We start from the raw sequence: 21,669 nt of genomic DNA on the forward strand, positions 1-21,669 counted from the left end.
ACAGAAATGTTTCTTACACTGGAAATATTTAATAATGAACAGCAGAAGATGGACTTGTGGGAGTGAGGGCAAACAGGAAAGCTGTTGGCAGAGCTGTTCCCCTGTGTCCCAGAATTACCTGTGTGTTGTTCGAGATCGTGTGAATGGAAACGATCACCCATTTCTGCAAGGAACTGCTCTCCTGGCAGGGACTTTGTAGGTGTGTAAGGACAGAGCTAACAGCTGTCTGTCACTGTGGTTTATGCAGCCCTGTGTTGTTTTGATTCTGAACTCAAGGACTTGGGCTGCTCAGCTGTGGCTCTGTACGCAGTCAGGCTTCATCCTTGGACTGGGCAGATACTCAGTTCAGGTGTTTGGATTGGATTGTTTTTGTGTGTGTGTGTAATTTCCCCCTCCCTAGGAAGATGGCTAAAGGAAGGGAGTGTTTGTGTTCAGAGAGCTCTCTGAACGAGAGGACATCCAGCGTGGCAAACTCTGGGCTGTTTTGCCAGCAGTGCTATGGTTAATGACTGCGTCTGAACCATCCTCACACTAATTCATGCCTCCTGCACTCAGCGAGGCTGTTCCCAGTTCTGGCAGCAGCGTTTTCTGAAGCCTGGCTGCACATCAGCTCACATCTCTACAGCAGATCAGATCCACGCTTTGGAAGATCTCTGAGCGTGTCCAGGCCACGAGGCGAGACCTTTTCGGTGGCCAGGTTAGCCAGGAGCGTGCCACAGCGCGTTGCTGTCCGTGCTGTCACTGAACACTGAAACTATATAATTTCCAGCTGTAGGAAAAAAAAAAAGCTGGGCTAGGCTTGGATAGGCTGAAGATGTGGCTTTCTTTTTTTCCTCCCCTTTTTGGAATGAAAGCTTAGCTTTTGGAACAGCTCTGCAACCACAAAGGAAAAGCATACGGCTGCTGGCTGGGTGGTGTCCTGGCCCGGTTGCACTGCTGTAGCTGGATGGCTGTGAGCTTCCAGCCCAGCTGTTCCAACCCTGACACACACCCTGCCTATATTCCCAGCTCCGGAGCCAGCATCTTCAAAAACTTCCATGAGTTTTTATGAAGCTGCAATGGAATAGCTCTCCTCAGCTCGGTTTTGGTGGTGAGCTGTGTGTGTGTGCTCATTTTATTGCAGATTTCTCTTGTGGCAGGCACGCAGCCTCTGCTCTGATTCCTCTTTCTTCTGTGATTGCTTTTGTTTTGAAGTGCACACCTGTTAAAAGGCACTTTGAGCGTGGAGCAAGATCTCCAGTGAGAAATTAATAATTTCATTCCTTCCTCTGTGTCCGCCACAGTTTGCAAATCAAGATTCTTTTGTGCTGCTTGACGAGCTCAGCTTCAGTGCTGGTACCGTGGGTAACACCGAGGTAGGGAGGGCAAGGAAAAGAACTTAAACTCTATTTAAAGAGAACAGAAGGAAAAATGGATATCCTGAACTCGGGGATTGGAAGGGACCTTGAAAGAGCACCTAGGGAGCTGCGGTGCTGCACTGCGGTGCTGAGCCGTGGGATGGCAATGTCGGCCTGGCTTTCACGCAAGGAGCAGCTGGTGGCGTTTGCGTGGCCCTGGAGCTGCTGTCTTCCGAGTGATTCAGCCGAAGAGGAGAAGCTGGGATTGGTCCTGGTCGGGACCAGATGAGGATGGGGATGAAAAAAAGTGGGTGCTGGAACCGGGGCAGGAGTTTCTGCATCACTCAGGAAAATGCAAGGGAGCTGGAAATACCGTGACAAAGACGAATGCTGCCGGTTGCCCAGCGAGATTTTTTCCACCATGAGTCTGTTACCTTGAATGTACGAAGTATGCTCATTTTCCAGCGTCTGGGTAGTTTTTAAAGTATCGGTTGAAGTACTGGAACATTAATAATTAACGTTTCTGGGGCACTGGCAAACTAGTTCACTTCTTTAGCTCGTATTTTAAAATATGGTGAGGATGGTAATAGTGTAGAAGGCACATCCTGTGAGTGGGGTCGTTATTGTGGATATACCAGAGATCAAAACCGATGGGAAAAAGTGGTTGCAATGCAAAATAATCTCATTCCTACGTAGGGTAGTGTCCCCTCTTCTGTTACCCTGCTGCTTTGGTCCATAAGGATGACAGCCATTCTGCGGGCATACCAAGCAGTTCTCTGCTTCAAGTGCGTGGCTTTTTCTTCATGTAAAAAAGAGAATTGCTATTTTGTTGATCTGAATGTGTATCTAACCTGCTGGGGTCTGACAAGGGTGCTTTCCCTGGCCTGTCCATATGCTAATCTCGAGTGGGACACACAAGCGAGCATCCTCAGGCTTCAGAGAGTCCTCAAGAAATGTCCTCAAGCAGTCCCACAAACTGCATGCAGAATACAAAACGCTGCATAAAAGCATGCCTGCTGATGCTTGTACAGTTATATGAGAAAAATACCTTGTCTTTTCATTTATAGCAGCAAGAATATACATAGCATCAAGTAATCATTGAAAATAAATGCTGTATTAATAGAGGAAGGCACTTAAATATGATTGAAGTACGACCTTTCTGGGCCAAACAGATTTAAAGCTTACTCTAGGCCACCAAGGGTCAGGGCAGGGTTTTACTCGTGTTGGAGGAACTAACCTGTGTTCAAGTTTTCCCTGAATTTGCCTTTTTTTCTTTTTTTAACCCTATAATGGAAACAGCAGCTGCCCTGTGCAAGGACAGGGGAGGGGGGCAGGAGCAGTGAAAGGGGCATTCGCACCTCTGCCGCTTTTGAACTTGAGTTCGGCATAAAAATCATTTAAAAAACGATGAGATCAGGTGAGGCACCGTAGCTGTGCCTGGGGAGTCCTGTGTGGCTGGGTGGTGCCTGGAAGGACATTGCTGGGCATCTCAGCCCTTTGGCTGGCAGCGGGACACGCGAGCTTGCTCCCCCCTGCAAGCTGCAGGGCTGGGAGGTGGGAAAACACTGTAACAAACCCCAGGACAGCAGAGAACTGAAGCCCTGCAAGGCTGTGCAAGCCAGGCTTGGTGTCAGGCTGCTGCAGGAGGTGCAGCAGTGTCCTGGAGCTGGAGAACAGCGAGGACAAAGCCGGGTCCCCAACGCTGCCCTGCCTGCTCCCAGTGCCGTGTGGCCCCTGGGTTCTGCGAGCTCCCGCGCCTCATCATTTCCATGTGTGCTGAAGTCGCCCGGAGCTTTCAGTTCTGATGACTAACTTCTTTTTCTTCATGGGAAGGAGCCAGCTGACAGCTCCTCAGCCCCAACCCTTCTTTTTTTTTTTTTTTTTTTTATGGCCTTTTAACCACACCAGCTCTGCCTTTTCCTGTAATTCGCAGGCCACAGTGTCTTTCCCTTGAATCAGGAGATTTTTCCTGCTGATTTGGAGCACGTTGAGAGTGAGGCTGTTCCTGCTCACGGACTTGCCACATCTTCTTTTGGAAAGGAGGAAAGGCCTCCTTAGTTTAGTTTCAACATCTGTCGGTTTGCTGGGTTTTAGGACCCGATATTCAGGCTTATTTGGGGAGGGGGGAGGAGCAGGGTTTGGGGAGGCCCCTCACCAAAAAAAGCTTTTGAAAGTAAAGGAGCCAGAGTGGCACAGGCTGAGGGTAACCCTGGTGGAAAGGGATCAGGGAAACAGCAGAAATAACAATAATCCTGAGAGGCAGATGGGGATTGCAGTAGTGGGGACAGGGTGGGGATTTCCCCCTGTGGAAGGGAAGCACTGCCCAGCACAAAGGGGTTTCGTGGTATAACTCGTTTGGGATCATTTTAACAGAAATGGACTGAGGTGGATGCTGGGTCCCACCTCATCCCAAATCCTGATCCCAAAATGAAGTTTCCAGGCGAACAACTCTGTGCTGGCTTTGTCAGAGCAAAAGCAAAGCTCCCGGCAAGCCCCAGCCCGCGGGGCTCTGCCTGCTCTGCTCTGTGCTGGTGGCAGTGGTGGCAGCGCAGCCCTGCTCCGAGCGGCACGAGGATGCTTGGCGAGCCTTTGGGGAGCCCTTCTGGGGGATCTTCACCACTCTTATCTGCCTGGCAGCAACGCAGGACTGGTGGGAAACTGCAAAGGTTTGCTGCACCCAAGCTAGTGCTGCATTTTTAACCCTTTCCCCGCGTTCTGCAGCTCTGGAAGGCAAACCGTGTCAGCCTCGGAAACCCCTCCTGCCTTCGGGCTGGTGTTCGCCAGGCAGTGCTTCTCCTCCTCTCCTTCCCCTGGTTTTTCTCTGCCTCCCGTCTCTTCCTGTCTGGCCTTTTTTCACTTTCCCTGCCTTCTGCCTTTTAGTTCTCGTCTGTTTCTTCCTCTTCCTATAAACGTACATCTCACGCGATCCTGCTGCGTTCTGCCTGTTGGCAAGCGAAAGGAGACCTCCTGCTCCTTTCTGTTTGCTTGCTTGCATTTCTTCTCCGCTTCTATTTCTGTTTTATTTTTGTTTAACGCCATCAATTGTCATGGCACTCGGGTAATTCATTGCTCCTGACATCGCCAGAGTTCATCGGTGCTGACCTCAGTATCAGCCTTGCGACGTCAGAGTGCCAATAAAACCGTGCAGAAACGTTTATTTTCAAGACACACCAGCATTTATTAAACCATCGGATTGCAATTTTACCTGACGCTTCCCAGAAATGTGACACGTTATAGGAAGATTGTAAAAATCCACTGTATGTGCCCAGTTTGGTGTCACTTTAGGTTGGCACAGTGGTCTCTTTCACAACGGCCCTTGCTCAATAACAGACTTTCTGAGCTTGCTGTGGATGAGACCACGACATAAAGAAATGGTAAAAGATGCAAAGGGAAAGGCTGGCAACGGGAGATGCAGAACTGCAGGGGAAGTGGAAGGAACCACGCCGATAAGTGGATGGTCAGTGGGCTGGGCCAGCTGCGTTTGTTCTGCGAAGACTGCAGGCTTTTTTTGCTTGAAAATGTCAAGGGTTTGGGGCTGTTTGAAGCCGAAGCACTCTGCAGATGAAACGCACGTGGGGAGTTAGTGCAGCCAGATTAAAGAGAAGCACTTCACCCTGCCTTCCCTCTGCCGAGCAGTCCTTACGGCCTTAGGATGGAAACAGCCTGACCTATTTCTGCTAGCTTTAATTAGCAAGGTGGGAAAAGAGAACTGCCCCGGCCTTCTCTTCCCAGGCAGATGAACAACATGGCACAGGGTGAAGCCGGGGCTGGGGCCCCACACATGGCCAGGGGACAACACTGAGGGCCTGGCTGTGGGATGGGGCCGTGTGGCTGTGTCCCAGGGGTGTTTTGTGGTGTGGGGATAACTGGAACTACCCGTGCTCAATCCATGAGGGTGCAGAAGGGGCAATGGAGCGTTCCCGTCCCTGGCTGTCCTGCTGAAGTGTCAGCCCCAGCACTCCCTTCCCTGAGCACCCACAGTGCCACCTCAGCCGCAGCACTCCCTGGGGCCCCATTCTTCTCTTTTACCTCACAGCTCCCACCCCACACCCAAAGAAACCCCAAATCCCCACAACCCATCCCCTGCAGCCCCCACAGCTCCTCACCCCCGGGTTCTCCACACCCCCCGGCTTCCCCTCCCTCCCTTTTACCTCACATCTCCCACCCCACACCCAAAGAAACCCCAAATCCCCCCAGCCCACCCCTTGCTCCCCCCACCCCGGGGCTCTCCGCTCCCCTTTTCCCTCCCCCATCCCCTCAGCAGGGGGCTGGCTGCGGGCGTCCCCCTCCACCCCGGGCGGAGCCAGCGGCCGCGGGCCCGCACACGGCGCCTGTGCCGAGGGGCAGGACCGGGGCCGGGAGGGGAGGGGATGATGGAGGGGAGGCGGCCGCCCCCTTCCCTCCGCTTCCCGTCCCTTCCCCTTCCCCCCATGGCGGCGCTGGGCGACTCGGCGCGGCTGGCGGCGGCGGCGGTGGCCGAGGAGGAGGAGGAGGAGGAGGCGGTGGAGGCTGTGGTGGCGGAGGGGCTGTGAGGAGAGCCGCCCCCCACCACCACCACCACCACCACCGCCACGCTCGGCTCCGGGGGCGCTTGGAGCCGGGCTGCGGGGGCATGGCGGGCCGCGGCCGCCGCGCCTGGCTCAGCGTCCTCTTGGGGCTGGTGCTGGGCTTCGTGCTCGCCTCTCGGCTCGTCCTGCCCCGAGCCTCCGAGCTGGCTGCGGCGGCTCGGCCCCGCCGTGCCCGCCCGCTGGGCTGCCGCCCGCCGCCCCCTCCCCTCGCCGCTGCCGCCGCCGCCGCCGTCGCTGCCGCCTCCCAGCCTCGCCGCCCCGGCCCGCAGGCTCGGAGCTTTCTCTTCGTGGGGGTGATGACGGCGCAGAAGTACCTGAGGAGCCGCGCCGTGGCTGCCCACCGGTGAGAAGAGGGGACGAAGCGGGGGAGGGTTTGGGGGGAAAAGGGGGTGCCCCCCCCCTCCCTCCCCAGCATCACCTTGGGATGGGGTGCCCTGAGGATGGATGGACGGACAGGCGTGTTGTTGAGGGGTGGCTCCGGGCTTGGTCTCGGGGGACCGTGGTGGTGGTCGCTGAGGGGTTTGGGGATGGTCAAACCCTCGCCTCGGTGTGCCCGGCACGGGCAAAGCGCTGCCGCCCTCCCCTTCCCATATGGGGAGCTGTGGAAGCGCGCACAAGGCCGGCCGCCCTTCCCAAAAAGCCCTATTGCTTCTTCCCTCCCAAAGGCAGCAACCTCCCGTTCCGAAACCAGCCGTAATCATGTATAAAAAGCTCAAAAATAAAAGTTCGGGGGCTGCCGGATAGGGAGCTGGATAAAAAATCCCCTCTCCCAACCCCACGGCCGGGCGAGGAGATGGAGCCCCAGCAAACGCGCCTGGGAACAAAGGGGGAAGCCGCTCGCTGCCTCCGCTCGCGGCTGTGCCAGGTGGAGCCGGCTCAGGAACCCTCTCCTGGTGGCCGTGCTGGGCTTAGGGAATGATTTGTGCCCTGTACGGTGTGCCTTAGACCTTGGTGATGGAGGTGGTGGTGTACGGACGGGGCTTCAGCCCTTGCATGCCGGAGACGTGGCCCTGCCGAAATAACGCCCCTCGCTCCGGGAGGCCGGAGGAGTTGGGAGCTGAAAATGTCAGCCCGGCTCCGAGCAGGCCACAGGGGCTGCGGGGCGGGTCTTGGCCTCCTAAAACATCCCCTCGGTGCCTGTGCTGGAGGAAAGGTTTCTCCATCGCCTCCCTGCCCCGCTGGGCAATGCGTGGCCCCGTTGGCCGGGCAGGGCGCGATGGACGGGGGCTGTCTCCTCCTGGGAAGGGGCAGCTCTTGGTATCAGCACCAAAACTCTGCTAAATTGCTTAATTTGGGCAATCCGCAGCGTATTGTGCACCAAAGAGGGCCGTAATGGAGACTCAATGCCTTCTTTCGGCAGCAGACCTGTAATTAAGTTACAGAGGGCGTGTGACGGATCCTTTGAAACGGGTGAAGGAATGCGTTTCTTCAGGGTTCTGTCTTTTTCTTCCCCGTGTGGGATGGAGCGTTTTGGATTGCAAATCCCACGAGGAGCCCTGCGATGCCCATTTACATAGGGGAAGGCTGGAGTCACGCTGGGACGTCCCCTACCAGGTCCTGTGGCAGAGCCAGCGGTCTAGCAGCCACCCAGTTTTGGGGCAGGAATCCCCGAAAGGACGGTGATCGCGGCGTTGTCCGGAGACGGGTGTTAGTCCTGGATGTTTTCCCGTGCTGGTGCGGGAAGGGCTCTCCCACCTGGATTTGCCTGTGCTTGCAGGAGAGCTCAGAGCCAGATCTGCAGCGTCTGTGCACGAATAAAACAGTTAAAGATGCAGCTTGGCGGGTCGGGCTCCTTCAGCCCCGGGAAGGAGGGCTGAGCATCACTTTTTATTGTGCTTCTCTTTTTGGTTTAACCTCCAGAGGGGCTGTCAGCTCTGGGAAGGGCTGAATGCTGAGAGCTGGGAGCGTTGCGGTAGGGCTGAGGGCGTTTTTCTCCCCGCTGCTGGCAAAAGAAACGAGCTCATGTCCTGGTGACAGGAAGGCATCTTCGGGGGAAGGTGGGGAGGGGGAAGAGGAAGACGAACCTGAAATCCTAAATGGCTTTTGATTGCCATGAAGCGCTGGGGCAGACAATCGCTGGGATTACCACACTGACAAAGCATCCTGGGGAGCTGAATCGCTGGCACAGCGAGCCAAACGGGAAGCTGCTCGCAAGGCTTTCCCGGGGTGGCAGCGTGTGCAGGGCCTTGATACGGCTGAAAGGAATTAGGGATTCAGGGGCTGAATGCCTCCGCGCTGCCGCGGCTCAAAGGCCATTGACGGGCAGAGCTAAAAGGGGCCGGAGCGGAAAGCATTCGCTGCTCCTCGCTGCTGTGAATCCCGATAGGGTCTAACAAGAGGGGAAGCAATCCACTTCCTGAACATCAATCACGAGCCAAATGACCACTGCAAGGCAAAGCGGGCCCGCTGGATTTCCAGGAGCCGCCGGCCCTTTGAAACAGTCGGGCTTTTGTGCTCTGCGAGGCAGAGAAATAAGCTTCAGATCTCCAGGTTTTGGTGTTTTTTTTTTTTTTTTTCTTTTTGCAGGGCGGATTCGTAGCTTCGGTGATTGCATCTGACAGCCAGGTTAGAGGAGCTTCCCTTGAGCAGGCCGGCAAAATGCAGCCGCAGAAACAGCAGTGTCACATCAAAGGGCGTGAAATAGCCAGGAAAAGAGCAGTGCAGGAAGGAGTTAAAGGACGGCCGGGGTTCAGGGAAAGTGCAGCACTGCGTGCTAATGGCTTTGCAGTTGAGGGGAGTTGTCCTGAAAGAGCTGCAGGAAGGAGAGGCAGTCAGGACTAAGCACTCTCCCTGCAAGATTTAAGCCTGCTGTCTGAAGAACAGAAATATCGAGCCGTTAACCCTTTTTTCTTTCCCTTTTTTTTAGCGTTTTCCATAGCAACTAGATTTCCAGGGAAACCCGACAGGAGAGCAGTGCGAATGCTGCTGATGGCCGGGTGGCAGAGGTTGGGACACGGCGTGAGTGCCCCGTGTCCCTGCAGGAGCAGAGCCGTGGCGTTTCCCAGGTTGGGTATTATCTGGCTAAGCCCACTCCAGCTGCTGCCGGCGCATAATGCAAACCACATTTCCATGCTTTTTTTTTTTTTTTTTTTTCAATTCAGAGCCCAGAGCTGGCGGCTGTGGGGTTTTCTGGTCACTAGCGAGGTGGGAAGGTGGATTGGGGGTGTGCGTTTACATCTCTTGGGAGAATTCACGTGCAGTGGCTTTGAACATCGTGACGGAGCGATGCTCAGCTTGTCAGCAGTGCTACAGGAAAATTCCTGCTCCTGTATCATCTGGCACAAATATGACATACCTGGGCTTTCCTAGCAGGAAACAGGATTTTTCCTAAAATTTCGGAGAATGTTCATGGGACAGAAGGACACAAATCAAGTAGGATCGACTGGTGCACGGGGATGTGGAGATATTAAGTTGCCCGCAGGGGATGGATCCCTTTCTGTCCCTTCCACAAGGAAAATCCATGCGTACCCAGGGACAGAAACCTGGCATCTCATTAATTCAGAGGACTTTAAGGAGCTGTGGAAGCTGCTTAGGTTCTCTGTTAATCCCCCTGTAGCAAATCTTGGTGGAAAGGTGGGACCCGGGTTTCTGAAGAATAATTGTGCAAAGTTAGCACTAATTGAACATGAAGTTTGCTGGAAATGTGCGTCCAAGAAGGAAGTCCTGTAGGTCCCTTATCTTGCTGATAATGATTTCCTTCAGGTTAATTACACAACATGACCATTTCTGCAAACTCAAAACAATTTCTCTGGTCTCAGCTAAGGGAGGTTCCCAAACTGCGCGGACAAAAGCAGAACGCGTTTTTCTGTAATTGTCTCTAATTCGGGGTCTCTACAAAGGGGGCACTGTCTGCAGGAGGTAGCAGGCTGTTTCTGCCAAGTCTGTGGAGCTGAGGATAAAGCAAGGTAACTCAAACAAACAATAAACGCTGCGGAAAATGAAGAGACAACGTTCCAGATCTGTGCTGCTCCAAGCTGTGCTTTTATGGCTTACTTTTAAATGAAGAAATTGCTTGTGACAACTCGGTAACTACAGTAGTGGTCACTTATAACAAATGTTCATATATTTTTTAGAGCCATCTTTGCGCACACGGCTTTCTGTACCGCACAGATACCTGTAACAGCTCTGTCCAAGTCTTTGCATCCAGTTTGCTGGTGATTTGCTCAGATTAAGGAGCACGTGGGATATCCCAGCTGTTACCCGGCCAGTTGAGGGATGATAAAATTGACTCGTTAGCCAACCACACTGGAGCAGTCCCAACGTCCTCTGCTGAGAGGTTTCTTCTAAGGAAGCGTTGCCTAATTTTTATGTCTACATGCTTGCTTAAATTGCATTTTCATTCCTCTTCTCGTTTGTTGGAGTGCTGTGCCTGGTGTGCTGAGAGAAAGCAGGTCGCACACGTCACGCGTGTTTCCAGCGCTGCTCCTAGGCAGGTAACAGAGAGCCCTGCTGTCCTGATTCATGCACATCCTCCCGTTTAACCGAGCAGACTCAGATTACACCAAGGAGATAAGCCTGGGAGCTGCCTGGTTTTTAAATGACCGGCGCAGTGCACGTATTGGCTGCGTTCACAACCTGATATTTTGCTCTGGACAGAGTCGAGCACGGCAGGACCTGAAGCTGGCCGAGGCCACCAGTGGTGACCGCAGGGGAGGTGATCCCTGCAGGAGCCTGGTGGCAGTGACACCGGGGCTGCAATTCCTTAAAACAACCGAGGAGGACCCAGGAATCCACAGGGGGGTTGGGAGGATGCCAAGTTTCTCTCAAAATATTTTATTTTTTTTATTACTATCATCAAAGGTGGAATTAATTTGCAGATACATTCTGCAAATCTTCCCTTGGAGAAGCTTTTGACCAGAAGAGCAATATCAGGTGGTGCTTGGAGAGCAGGGCTCTGTCAAGGAGCCCAGCAGGTCAGGTTGCTGCCCATAACCTGAGACAGGGAACCGAGCTAAAGATGGGAGGGCTGGCAAGAAATTCAGCCGGTAACACGTGGATCTGCACAATCACTCCTGGCCGAGCCAGGTCTGCCTCTTTGCAGCGTCAGAGACAGCAATTAAAAGCAGCTTTGATCCGAATCCATCCCTACATTTACCAATCCTTGGTCCTGGTGGTGGCTGGGGCCAGAAGGATGTGCTTGCAGCGACCTTAAAATCTGCGGTTCTGCTTCTTTCCCTAGGTGCAGTAACATTTCCTGAACAAGCTGTTCTTTTGGTATTCTTTCCCCAAAAAGGGGATGCACGAGGCAGCGAGCTGTGGCTTGGGCACGAGCTGCTCCTGGGGTTATTTCTGCGCTGGGCTCCTGTTTTAGCGTGAATCTGAACCGTGGACAGGGCCCAAGAAATGATGGGGCCAAACTGGCCCTGGGCCAAGGGGCTTGAGGCAACGGGAGGGCTGGAAATGAAATCTGCCAGGGTTTGGGGACGTCCATGCGTTTTGTTCCCCCTGCGGTGAATGGGGGCTCTGTCCCGGCGATGCTCCAGGGGGTCCCCAGGGGAGGGGGAGCTGGGGAGAGAGCTGGGAGGAAATTTAAACCGGGAACCAACAGAGGAGGGGAGGCAAATAAATAGATAAATAAAAGGGAAGGCTGCTCCCAGAGAGCCCCGAAAAGCCCTAAAACTTGGGCTGGCAGAAGACGTCCCACCTTGTCTGTGGCTCCCAGCCCTTACGCAGGCAGATCTCGCAGGGTATCAAGAGCATTAAAAATGAGGGATTGAAATGGGAAAGCACCAAGAACCAGCTTTTTGGGGAGGAAGCCTGTAAATTTAGATCATGCATTGCTTTGGGAAGAACATTTTTCCACGTAGCCTTTTCATTTGAACCCTGGTGATTGGTGTGCAGGGGGTGTCTTTCAAAATAAGCAGCGAAACTTCGTCTTGTTTTAGAAGGGGCACTTTTCAGTGCTTTAGCAGAACGTAGCCATAAGCAGGAGCACCAGGCGTTAATTACATCACCGATGATTAAAGGCCTCATCACCTCTGTTGGGAAGTCACAGGGATGTTTCCATTGACTTCACCGTGTGCTCCCGTGGGACGTCGGGACCTCAACTTTTCCAGCGGAGCACTGCCCCGATGAGTAAGAGATCCAGAAGACAAAGCTTTCAGAGTGATTGTATGGCATTCGTTACACAGAGCTGGAGCTGTTCAAGTGTCAGAGTTGATGTTCAGCCCTGATTAAATGCTTCAGCATTTCCCAGGCAAACCCAAGGTGTCATTCTTCGGAAATATTTCTAGATTTCCACCTCGGCGCGGCGGCTAACTCTGTCGAGTTTTGAATTGCACATGGGTTGCGCTGCCCAAAATCCGCTCTGCTTTTGGCCAGGAAGCTGTGCTGGGAGGCATCTGGTGAAAGCGACAGTGATGCATGGAGGTGCTGTGTCCTTCACCTCCAGAGGGCTTCCACATTGGGCTCTGAATGCAGATGAGACTGAGCAAAGTCACCAAACATAACTAGAAAATATTCTCCCTTATGGGATTATTGTTACTGGGATTCTCCGGTGGCTGCAAACATCCAGGGGCATTTCCCAAAGCCTTGCAGCACCCGGAGAAGCCGCCCTTTGCTTGCTTTCCCACAGGATCCTGGCTCTTGACAAGTTCACGTGAAATTTAGTGGCTGTTTGCTCCTTGGAAGTCAGTGCTCCTGAATGGGTATCTGAGCTTTGGGGGTGCTTAGGGGAGGTGTGTGGGGGGGATATGATGCCGAAGAGCTCACAGGGAAGCTTTTGAGGCATTAAATCCATTTGTATGAGTCGTTGGCCTGTCTTGGTTCCCTTTGCTGTTAGACCAACACCAAGTACGTGTAAGAAACCCTGCCCACCCCTCCTGACCCACTCTTACTGTATTATTTTTTACAGCTACAGCTGCAAAAGCAGTGCTCAGGTGCTTGCCCTGTCAGATTTTTTTGCGTGTTAAGCCAGTTGCTCGGGGTGCAGCGTGAGTGTCCTTGTTTGCACGGCAAAAAAATATCCCTGGGAGGCATTCAAAAAAGAAAATTTGTGAAGCAGATGAGGCGCAGCTCCGCGTTACCTCTGCTGGGTAGCTCTCTCTGCCTCCATTTGCATGCTCAATTAGCTCTTGTTGTCTTTTTGCCACCTAGAACCTGGTCCAAAACCATTCCTGGCAAGGTCGAGTTCTTCTCCAGCGAGGGCTCGGACACCTCCATTCCCATCCCCATCGTGCCGCTGCCCGGCGTGGATGACTCTTACCCTCCCCAGAAGAAATCGTTCATGATGCTCAAGTACATGCATGACCACTACCTGGACAAATACGAATGGTTCATGAGAGCCGACGACGACGTTTACATCAAAGGGGACAAACTGGAGAACTTCCTGAGGAGTCTGAACAGCAGCGAGCCCCTTTTCCTCGGCCAGACCGGCCTGGGCACCACGGAGGAGATGGGGAAGCTGGCGCTGGAACCGGGCGAGAATTTCTGCATGGGGGGCCCCGGGGTGATCATGAGCCGGGAGGTGCTGCGCAGGATGGTGCCCCACATCGGAGAGTGCCTGCGGGAGATGTACACCACCCACGAGGACGTGGAGGTGGGGAGATGCGTGCGGAGGTTCGCGGGCGTGCAGTGCGTCTGGTCCTACGAGGTAAGGACGAGGGGGGCGTTTTGGGGGAGGGAGAGGCTGGCAGAAGTGGCTCCGGGGCTTTGCCACCTGATGGTCCCATCATACACGAACTCAGAAGCAAGGAGGGAAGCATTTAGGCACGTCGGGGTGGTGGGAGGAACGTCGGGTGCTCGTAATGGGTGTCTCCATCTAGACACAAAGGGAACAAACCGAAATCCAAGCGGCCACAGGTTCCTGTGGTCCCGCCTGCTCAAGCCGTCCTTATTGAGCTGGTTGTGTCCCAGTGTCAGTGTGGAAAATCGAGGCTCCCGGTGCCCTGTGGCTTGCCGTGGATCAAACGTGCTCCTCTGCACCCTCTGAAGTGAGCCCTGGGTGTTTCCAGACTGTCTGATCGAAAACACCTGCGGGGCTCGAGCTGTGCTTCCTAGCGCTACTCCCAGGCAAAACACTGAGGGTTTCACTGAGAAAGGAGAGAGGAGGAGAGAGCAGGGGAGAGAGCAAGCAGTTTATTGTTTTATGCCAGCATTTACGGCCAGCAGAAAGCTGCTTTGTGCGACGTGGTGAGGAAGGGAGATGCTCCTGCCTGCGTGACGGAGGAGCCGCGGACGCCACCAGGCACTGCTGCTGCTGACTCGCCTTTACCAGCAAGGACTGGTGTTAAACTCCCGGTGTGTTTACTGAATCCTCTGCTCCTGAGAGCTCTCACTTCGTTTCAGTTCACAGTTCGGTGACAGGAAGGCCGCTGTGGAAGGGGAAGGAGGGTTCCAGCTGCAGGAATTTATTCCTGGCTGTCGGTCCTGAAGGCTTGCTGGGCTACCAGCACCTGGGCTCTGCTGAGGCTGGCACAGACCCCTTGGAGTCAATCCGACCACGTTTGGGCTTGAAATAACTAAAGATAACACACAACTGCGCTAGGAATAATACCTGACGGAGTGAGGCTGGGCTTTTCCTCAAGATCAGTTTGGTTTGATCAGCCTATGGTCAGTTATCCGTAGCGCTGGGTGCCCCCAGGTGCCGCGGAGCCCTTTTGTGCAAAGAGGTGAGATGCCAGATCCCAGCTGCCTGGGAGGTAAGGAGGATGCTGGGTGGTAAAAGCACGCCTCTTCTGTGAGGAGCAGCCCTGCTCTCACCCAGTTGAGGGTTTTCAGCTGAAAAACCTGTCGTCTTCCCGTTTTTTCGATGCAGCCCTCTCCCTGCCCGGGCAATTGGATGAATTGCGCCCAATATTTTATTTAAGATACAGCAGTAACCGTGTGAAATAACACAGCTGCCCTTACAGCTGTGGTAGGAGAAGCTGGGGGTAAAAGCGACGTTTTCCATGCCTCGTACGTCCCCAAATGTCAACCAACAGGCGGCTGAGAGCGCGGTGCAAGGTGTTTTGCTTCAGCTTCTGGTGCAGCACCGAGCTGATCTGCACCAGGGCACGGCGCCTTTCACAGCTCCCACCACGGCTGTTCTCGCCGTGGGCGCTGTGCCCGGAGGCATTTTACTCATCTCCACGACTGTCACTGCCCCCTTTCTCTGACTTCGGGAGCCCACAATGTCCTCACTGTGCTGCTCATCTCCACCGCCTCGTTCCCTGGGGTTGTGCCCGAGCGCGGCTCCAGTCCCCGCTCTGTGTCTCTCTGCTCTCAGCAGTCTGCCTCAAAACCCTTTTTTCCCCCTTTTCCTGTGTTCTTGTCGCTTCGCTGCTCTCTGTGGTGCCTCGCGGAGCACTTCATTAACAGCACTGCTCATTTCAGGGCTCGTGAGGGTTTGTTCGTGCTCTTCCTGCTGTCGGGAGCTTTTCAGTAAGCACAGCAGAGGGAACGGACACCGCGATTCTTGGGGCTTCCTGCTTCACCCTGCCCCAGATGAGATGCCAGAAAAATAGCAGGCAGGTTTGGGGGGAGCTCAAACTCTGTGTCCACAGCACATCAGGAGCAGTGGATGGATTTTAGGCTCCTGAGGCCAAGCTCGTGGCTGTGGCCCTACAGGAGACGGGTCAGGGATGAGACAGACCTCTTAAAATGCTCTGTATGGCGAGGGGTTCTCATTGTGAAAACAAAACCGAGGCTGCCTGACAGATAGGTCCGAAACTCAGCCCTCTGCAGAGTGGAGCAGCCAGAGCTGTGGGCTTTGTGCAGCATGCTGGGAGAAAAAGCCATAAAAAAAAAAAAAAAAGAGCTGTGAAATATTTGAGGGAGCTTCATGGTCTGAGGCAATGCAGAGCGCCGGCCTTTCTCCTGCAGGGGAGGAAAGGCTTGTGCTGAGCCCGCTAGGAAGTGACTCTGCACTTGTAGGGAGTGTTGGTGTTCTGGATGTCTGGTGCTTTTCCTGAGCAGCACTTTACATGTTTAAAGCCTCCTTCGTTTAAAGCCTCCTTCCTAGTCCACCCTGGGGGTGCTGGAGGTGCTCTGTGCCCTGCCTGCTTGCCCCAAGGCCGCAGGCCTGGTGGTGACTGCGGGTACCGGGGGGCTCCTGGGAGGAGGGTGGGTTCCAATTAGCGTTTTGGGCGGTCTTTTATCTGCGGTAATTGAGGATAATTGCTGCTCTGAGATCCACTGAGGTTAGGAGAGCCCTTAACGTGCGCCTCGGATCCGCCAAGTACGTCGGCCGCGCCGGGACGTGCTGCTTCTGGAAGGGACCCTCCCTGAGCAAAGCTGAGAGACCGAAATACCTGCCCGATGTGACAGGCAGGCTGTGGCAGCGAGGTACGGCCACGGGGCTCTAATTTTAGAGGTGGTGTTTGCTCAGGAGCAGGGCAGAGAGGTCACAGGAGGGAGCAGCCGGGGTTGGCGAAGCCAAGCTGTGGGCTGGGAGGGTTCGGGATCGGAGGAGAGACCTCAGATCTGCGCCCAGGTCCTGACCAAGCTCTTTCACTTCAGAAAATGATGACCTATTGGAGGAGCAAATATTTCAGAGGGGAAAAACTGACTTGGCACCGCTAGGTTGTCTCTGCCTGACCTCTGAACTCAGGCTGGTGAAGGCTTTTTGTTCGCTGTGGGGATCGAGACCTGCCCTGCATCGAGCTCCGAGCGCCGTGCCGAGGTCCCTTGAGCCTGGATCTCGGTGACTTTCTGCCAGCCCTGGCTTTGAGAGGGGCAGGCTGCCTGATTCGGGCTTCCCTGCGCCTTGCGAGCTGTGGGTGCAGCTTGGGACTGACCCGTTTTTGTGAGCACAGGGGCAGGGAGCGTGCTTCTGGCCAGCTGGATGTCTCAGAGCAGTGCCTGCGCTGGGGGCTGCGTGATGCTGTAGTGCAGACACCGAGGAGGCTTCCCCCATGAAGCCAGGAAGCAGAAGTAGTCATTTTTTTTTCCCCATTATTGGCTTTTTGAGGTGCTAGGAACCAGGACCCGTCAGCCTGCCGCGTTAGGTGGCTGTCTGGCTTAGCTCTTAGCCTGAGGACAAGCCAGCAAAGGCTAATCCATCCTGGCACGGCAGGATGAAGGCCCCCGTGTAATACCTCATCATCCCACTTGCGTAATTAAGACTCACAGAAGGTGTGTGTGGCTGTGAGTTCGTTCAGCCCAGCAGCCGTAGGGACAGGAGGGAGGGGAATCGGAGCCCAGAAGCTCCCCCAGAGGATTTTTCCCTCCTGAGCTGCAGCAGAGCTGCCCCGACCCTGCGGGCTGGGTGCCTGCCTTACGTCCCGGCGGCACAGCGGGAGGAGAAAATCCTTCCTGTGCCCTCAGGAGCTCGCCGAGGACTTTGTGCTGTAATCCCGGAGCCGTGGGCGAATCCCACCTGCCTGGAGACCTTGAAAGGGCAACGGGGAAATTCAGCCCCCGTTGCCCTTTTCAGCCCCCGGCTGCTCTTAACCCAGTGGTGCCGCCTCCATCTCTGGTGCTTCCAGCTCTGGCTGCACTGTGCTTGGTGTTTGGGGGAATACTTAGTGTTTTTCTTTTAATTAAAGTGATTAAATTATTGCAAAGAAACACAAGGTGGATCTATTAAATAGATGGGTGTGATGGGTGTTGGTACGATACCTATCCAGAGCTGCTCCAGACACCTCTTGCAGCCAGCCGTGTGGCATCAACCTGCTTGGGAGGCTTTTCTTAATGCTTTTTGGGGGAAATAACACCCCGTGGGCTGCCTCTGCCTCGACGCTGTGCTCTCAGAGCACTTCCCCGTGCTGGGTGTGCTGGGGCAGCCCCTTCCTGCTGCAGTCACAGGTCTGCTGCTGGGGCAGCTCTCAAAACCAGGGCAGTCCCCGTCTCAGCCCAGGAACTGCTGGTTCCTCTTCTCTTTCCACATTTTCTCCTCCAAAAGCCACCGTCGGTGCCGCCGAGGCGTGCCACGAGGCTCAGCATCAGCTGTGGGATGGCTGCTGCTTTTGGGGTGGCCCTGGAGAAGGTGCAGGAGGGCAGCCTGTGGGTTTCATGTCTGTGTCTGACAGCTCTGCGGGTGCCGTGTGCCATCCTCCTGTGCCCTGTGCCGCAGGAGGATTAATTGCTCAGCATCTGCCTAACCTCATTTCCTGCAGAAACCTTCCCGCCGAAGACCTGCTGCTGTTGTTTCGCCTTCTGAACCCACCCGATTCGGGGAAAAAAGCACTCGGTTCTACTTTGCTTGGGCTGTTGCACCGTCCTTAATTGATGGCTGAAGTGCTTAGAAGACGTTAACGCTAATTTCCTGTGTGAAAAGCTTCTCGGGGCTCCTGGCGGTGCCAACTTTCATGGTTACCAGCTGGAGCCCTCTTAAAATCTTGCCAGAAATCCTGCTTGCCTGTAGGGTGGGGATTATCTTCCAACAGAACGACCTCGATGTGGCACCCAGAGGTTGGGAACGGATCTGGGAGGGCCGGGGGGGGATCGATTGGTGGCGATTTCTTCCACCCTGACCTTTTGGGTAGGAAGCGTGCTTGGGGTCCCTGCAGAACCCAAAATTGGGGGCTGGTTAGCTTCGAAACCCCACTCCTGAAAGTGGGTTTCTGCTGCTGCCCTCAGTGAAAGCACGGCAGGCGTCAGCGATGATCTCAGCCGCGTTGTGAGTGAGTCCAAAATCTCTCTGCAGCAGGCAAGCAGAAGCTGGGGCAGATTTTTATCGGCGGGATGCTCGAGAACGGGTTCAGCCTCGTGCCGTGGGCTTGCAGCTCGCGTGGTGATGGTGGTGGCTTCAGAAAAAAAAAGAGCCAAAAGCCTGCATGTGACTTACAGCGCTGCTGGCGGCCCCGAGTGCTTTTTAAGACCTCTTGGGCTGGAAATCTCTTTATCCACCTACACAACGTCCGTGCTGCACTGCGTGCCGTGACGAGGAGCCCTGTGGATGGAGGAAGGCCCCTGCAGGGAGCTCTTTTTCAGCCCAGCAGGTTCCCTGTGCCCAGGTAAGCTCTGCAGGCTGCACGGTGCGCTTGGAGCTGAGGCGCTGTGCGTCTCGTGATGCCCTGGCGATGATGCTGGGGCACTTTGTGTCCACTCCACGTGTGGCTGAGAGCACGTCGGAGCAGGATGGAGCCCCAGGGGATGGTGCAGGGCTGAGGTGCAGCTCCTGGGCCTCGTACTTCAGAGGAATTAGCTTAGAGAGATGGCTGGGAGAAGGCACGACGCGCTCTTGTGTAACCACGCAGCACGGGCAGGGTCGTGCCCGCTGCATCGAAACTCCATCCAAGGCCCCGGGGTTAATCCTCCCTGCTGAATGGCTTTGGGGAGCTCCAGCTGAGAGCTGTATTTTTGTTCTTGGAAGCTGCCTTCGGAAGCATCTGGCACTCTTGGGGGATTAAGCACAGGTTCTTAGGCAGAGGTTAGGATTAGCAAGGCAGGGAGCAGGAGCCCGGTTTGGGCGCAGGCACAGTTCATTGGAAAGCAGGACGAGGGTAGCAGAAGAGCTGCTTGGGGGTCCCGTTGGGCTCCTCTCCTCTTCTCCCTGCTGGCACAAGGAGGGAAACACAGCGAGGAAACACCAAGAAACCCCAACCATGGACTGCGACCACGCTCAGCCCTTGTGGCGGGGTGGCCTGGAGAGGCACGAGGCTGGTGGTGGAAGCTCCTCAGCTCGGTGCCACCGGTGAGAAAAGGGCACTGAGAGTCACAGCGGAGCATTAACGAAGGTTCCTCCGCTCGTAAGCCTTCAATGGGCTTAATTACTTGGCAGGAACTTCTTGAAACCTTATTTGAATTGAAGCTAAATGTTTTGGCTGGTTGTGTCACTGCTGTATTAGCAAGGAATGCAGGAGAGAGTGCTAGTTTGGATTAACTGAGCTGCCTTAATCCTTTGTAGCCGTGCTTTGTAATGTGTTACTGTCTTACAGGGAGAGAAAACATTTGCCCGTGAGACAGCAGAGCTCCCTCCTCAGCGTTTCTGCGTAAGGCAAATGTTTTTTGTCCTTAATAAGGACCAGGAAAGTTCTCTGTAAGCAGGCGTCCAGAATTAATGCTCGTCGTGCATGAGTGCCGGATGGCCAACTGTCTGCATCTCAGCTCTGGCATTTTATAAACCTCTTTCCCACAACGCTCCTCCATTTATGGGTGGGTTGGAAGCCTGACCCCATTTTTCAGTGGTTTCTTACAGCCTTCAGCCCCGATGCTTCCCTAGCAATGGCCTCGTTGGCCTGCAGTGCCTCCAGCATCCAGCGCGCCCACCTCTCGTGTTCGCCGTCCAGGTCAGCAGAAGTTTTGTGTGAGCACGCGTATCTCTGCTGTCCTGACAAGGGGGAAATTTGTTTAACCTTCTCACGGATGATTTGTCAAGAAGCCTCACCCTTACCTTGCCTTACGTGTTTGTTTAACCTTATCACAGCTTACTGAGCTGACGCCCTCGGTTTTATGTCCTTCTCCTGCTGAAGGCACTTCCTAACATCTTTGGCCAAGGGGAACTTCATTAAAGACAAAAAAACAAACCAAAACCCAACCAAGAGACAATAGTGGGTTTCATCCTCACAAAGCAGCGGGGCTTTCGCCTCCCTGCGAATATTACTGAGCTGTGACTTCTCCAGGTTTTGAGCAGAGTGATTTTTCTTTGACTTTTCCACATAATTCTCCCCCTTCTCTGGCTCCTCGGCGTTGAAACCGTGCCGCAGCCTCTGCGAGAGCCCCCTACAGCCGTGTGCCACCTCGCTGCTGTGTTGTGACGGGCCCAGCTGGCAGCAGAGCCACCTCTGATGGCGTGGGATAACGTGAGCAGCCCAGCCCTGACGTCTGCCGCTGGTATCCTCAGCGCCACGCGCGCTTCTTCGGGGGGAGAAAGCCTCCACGTGGCTCCTTATCTATTCCGGGCCAAAAACAACAAAGAACGAGCCTGGTCTCGGGGCAGGGAACTAGGGTGAAGGTGAAAAGGATACAAGGGTATGAGGCAGGAGATGGGGGGCTGAGCATTGGGATGGCAGGGCTCAGCACCATGGGGACGGATCCCTGCTGCCCCACAGCTCTGCCCGCCCGGCGCCACGCAGCACAGGCTTGGTGCAGGAGGAAGATGAGAGGTAAGGGCAGTGTCACCTCTGTGCCACCACGTCACAGCTCCCCACATCCCCCCACAGGGCTCTGCGGGTCGTGTCTGCATCCCACCATCTGCCCTCGCAGCTCCTGGGACGGAGGAAGCGTGGAAGCGCGCGCGGCCCCGCTCGCTCGGCTAGGTGGTCGGGGACAGAAAAGGCCTTGTTCCCCGCCAGCCGGCACAAAGGCTCCTTTGTAGGCGCTTGGTTTATGCCTGCCGAGGTGCCTCAGCCTGCTCGCGGTGGCTCCTGCTGGAGGTATGCAGGCGCTGGGGCTGCGACGGACAGGGGGGTGTTGTTCGCCCGCTGCCTCCCCGTCCTGCTGAGGGCAGGGAGCTGCTGGGGATGGAGCAGAGCCCCGGGGGCTGTCCCTGTGAAAACAGCACCCGAATCCTCCCCTCACACACCTGGGGACGGACCTGGCCTGAAACACAGCCTGCACCCTCCTTTGGCTTTTAGGCATCTTCCTGGTTTGCCATCTCCTGCCTCCTGTGTTTGGTTTTCTTTGCCTTTTTTTTTTTTTTTTAACCCCCCCAGGCTAGCTGACAGCCCTGCAGTTCCGTTCCCAAATAGCATTCTCATGCTGTCACCGCTGGCTTTGGGACTCGAAGGAGAGCCTGGGTGGAAAAACAGCCTCTCATCGAATTACCCAGAGATGGGTCTCCTGGGATGAAGGAAGAGCACACAGGAGGGACGTGCCCTGTTCCCCATTAAGCTCTTTGCCTTCCACATTTTCTTGTCCTCCAGCAGCGTGGATAAATACTGAAAACTGGAAGCTGAGCGTGG

The 21,669-nt window shown here is 54.9% G+C and overlaps 1 protein-coding gene across 1 annotated transcript in view; it reads left to right on the plus strand.

Annotated features, from left to right (window-relative positions):
- The first annotated feature begins 5,716 nt into the window (after positions 1–5,716).
- CHSY1 (chondroitin sulfate synthase 1) overlaps positions 5,717–21,669 on the plus strand; it is a 57,915-nt gene continuing 41,962 nt past the window's right edge. Inside the window, exons 1-2 of the mRNA XM_084532612.1 lie at positions 5,717–6,248; positions 13,001–13,496. Coding sequence (XP_084388738.1) covers positions 5,950–6,248; positions 13,001–13,496 — 795 coding nt within the window. The 5' untranslated portion in view covers positions 5,717–5,949. The remainder of the gene's footprint in view (positions 6,249–13,000; positions 13,497–21,669) is intronic.

Source organism: Aythya ferina (assembly GCF_964211825.1).
Source record: "Aythya ferina genome assembly, chromosome: 11".
Classification (NCBI taxonomy): Eukaryota; Metazoa; Chordata; class Aves; order Anseriformes; family Anatidae; genus Aythya; species Aythya ferina.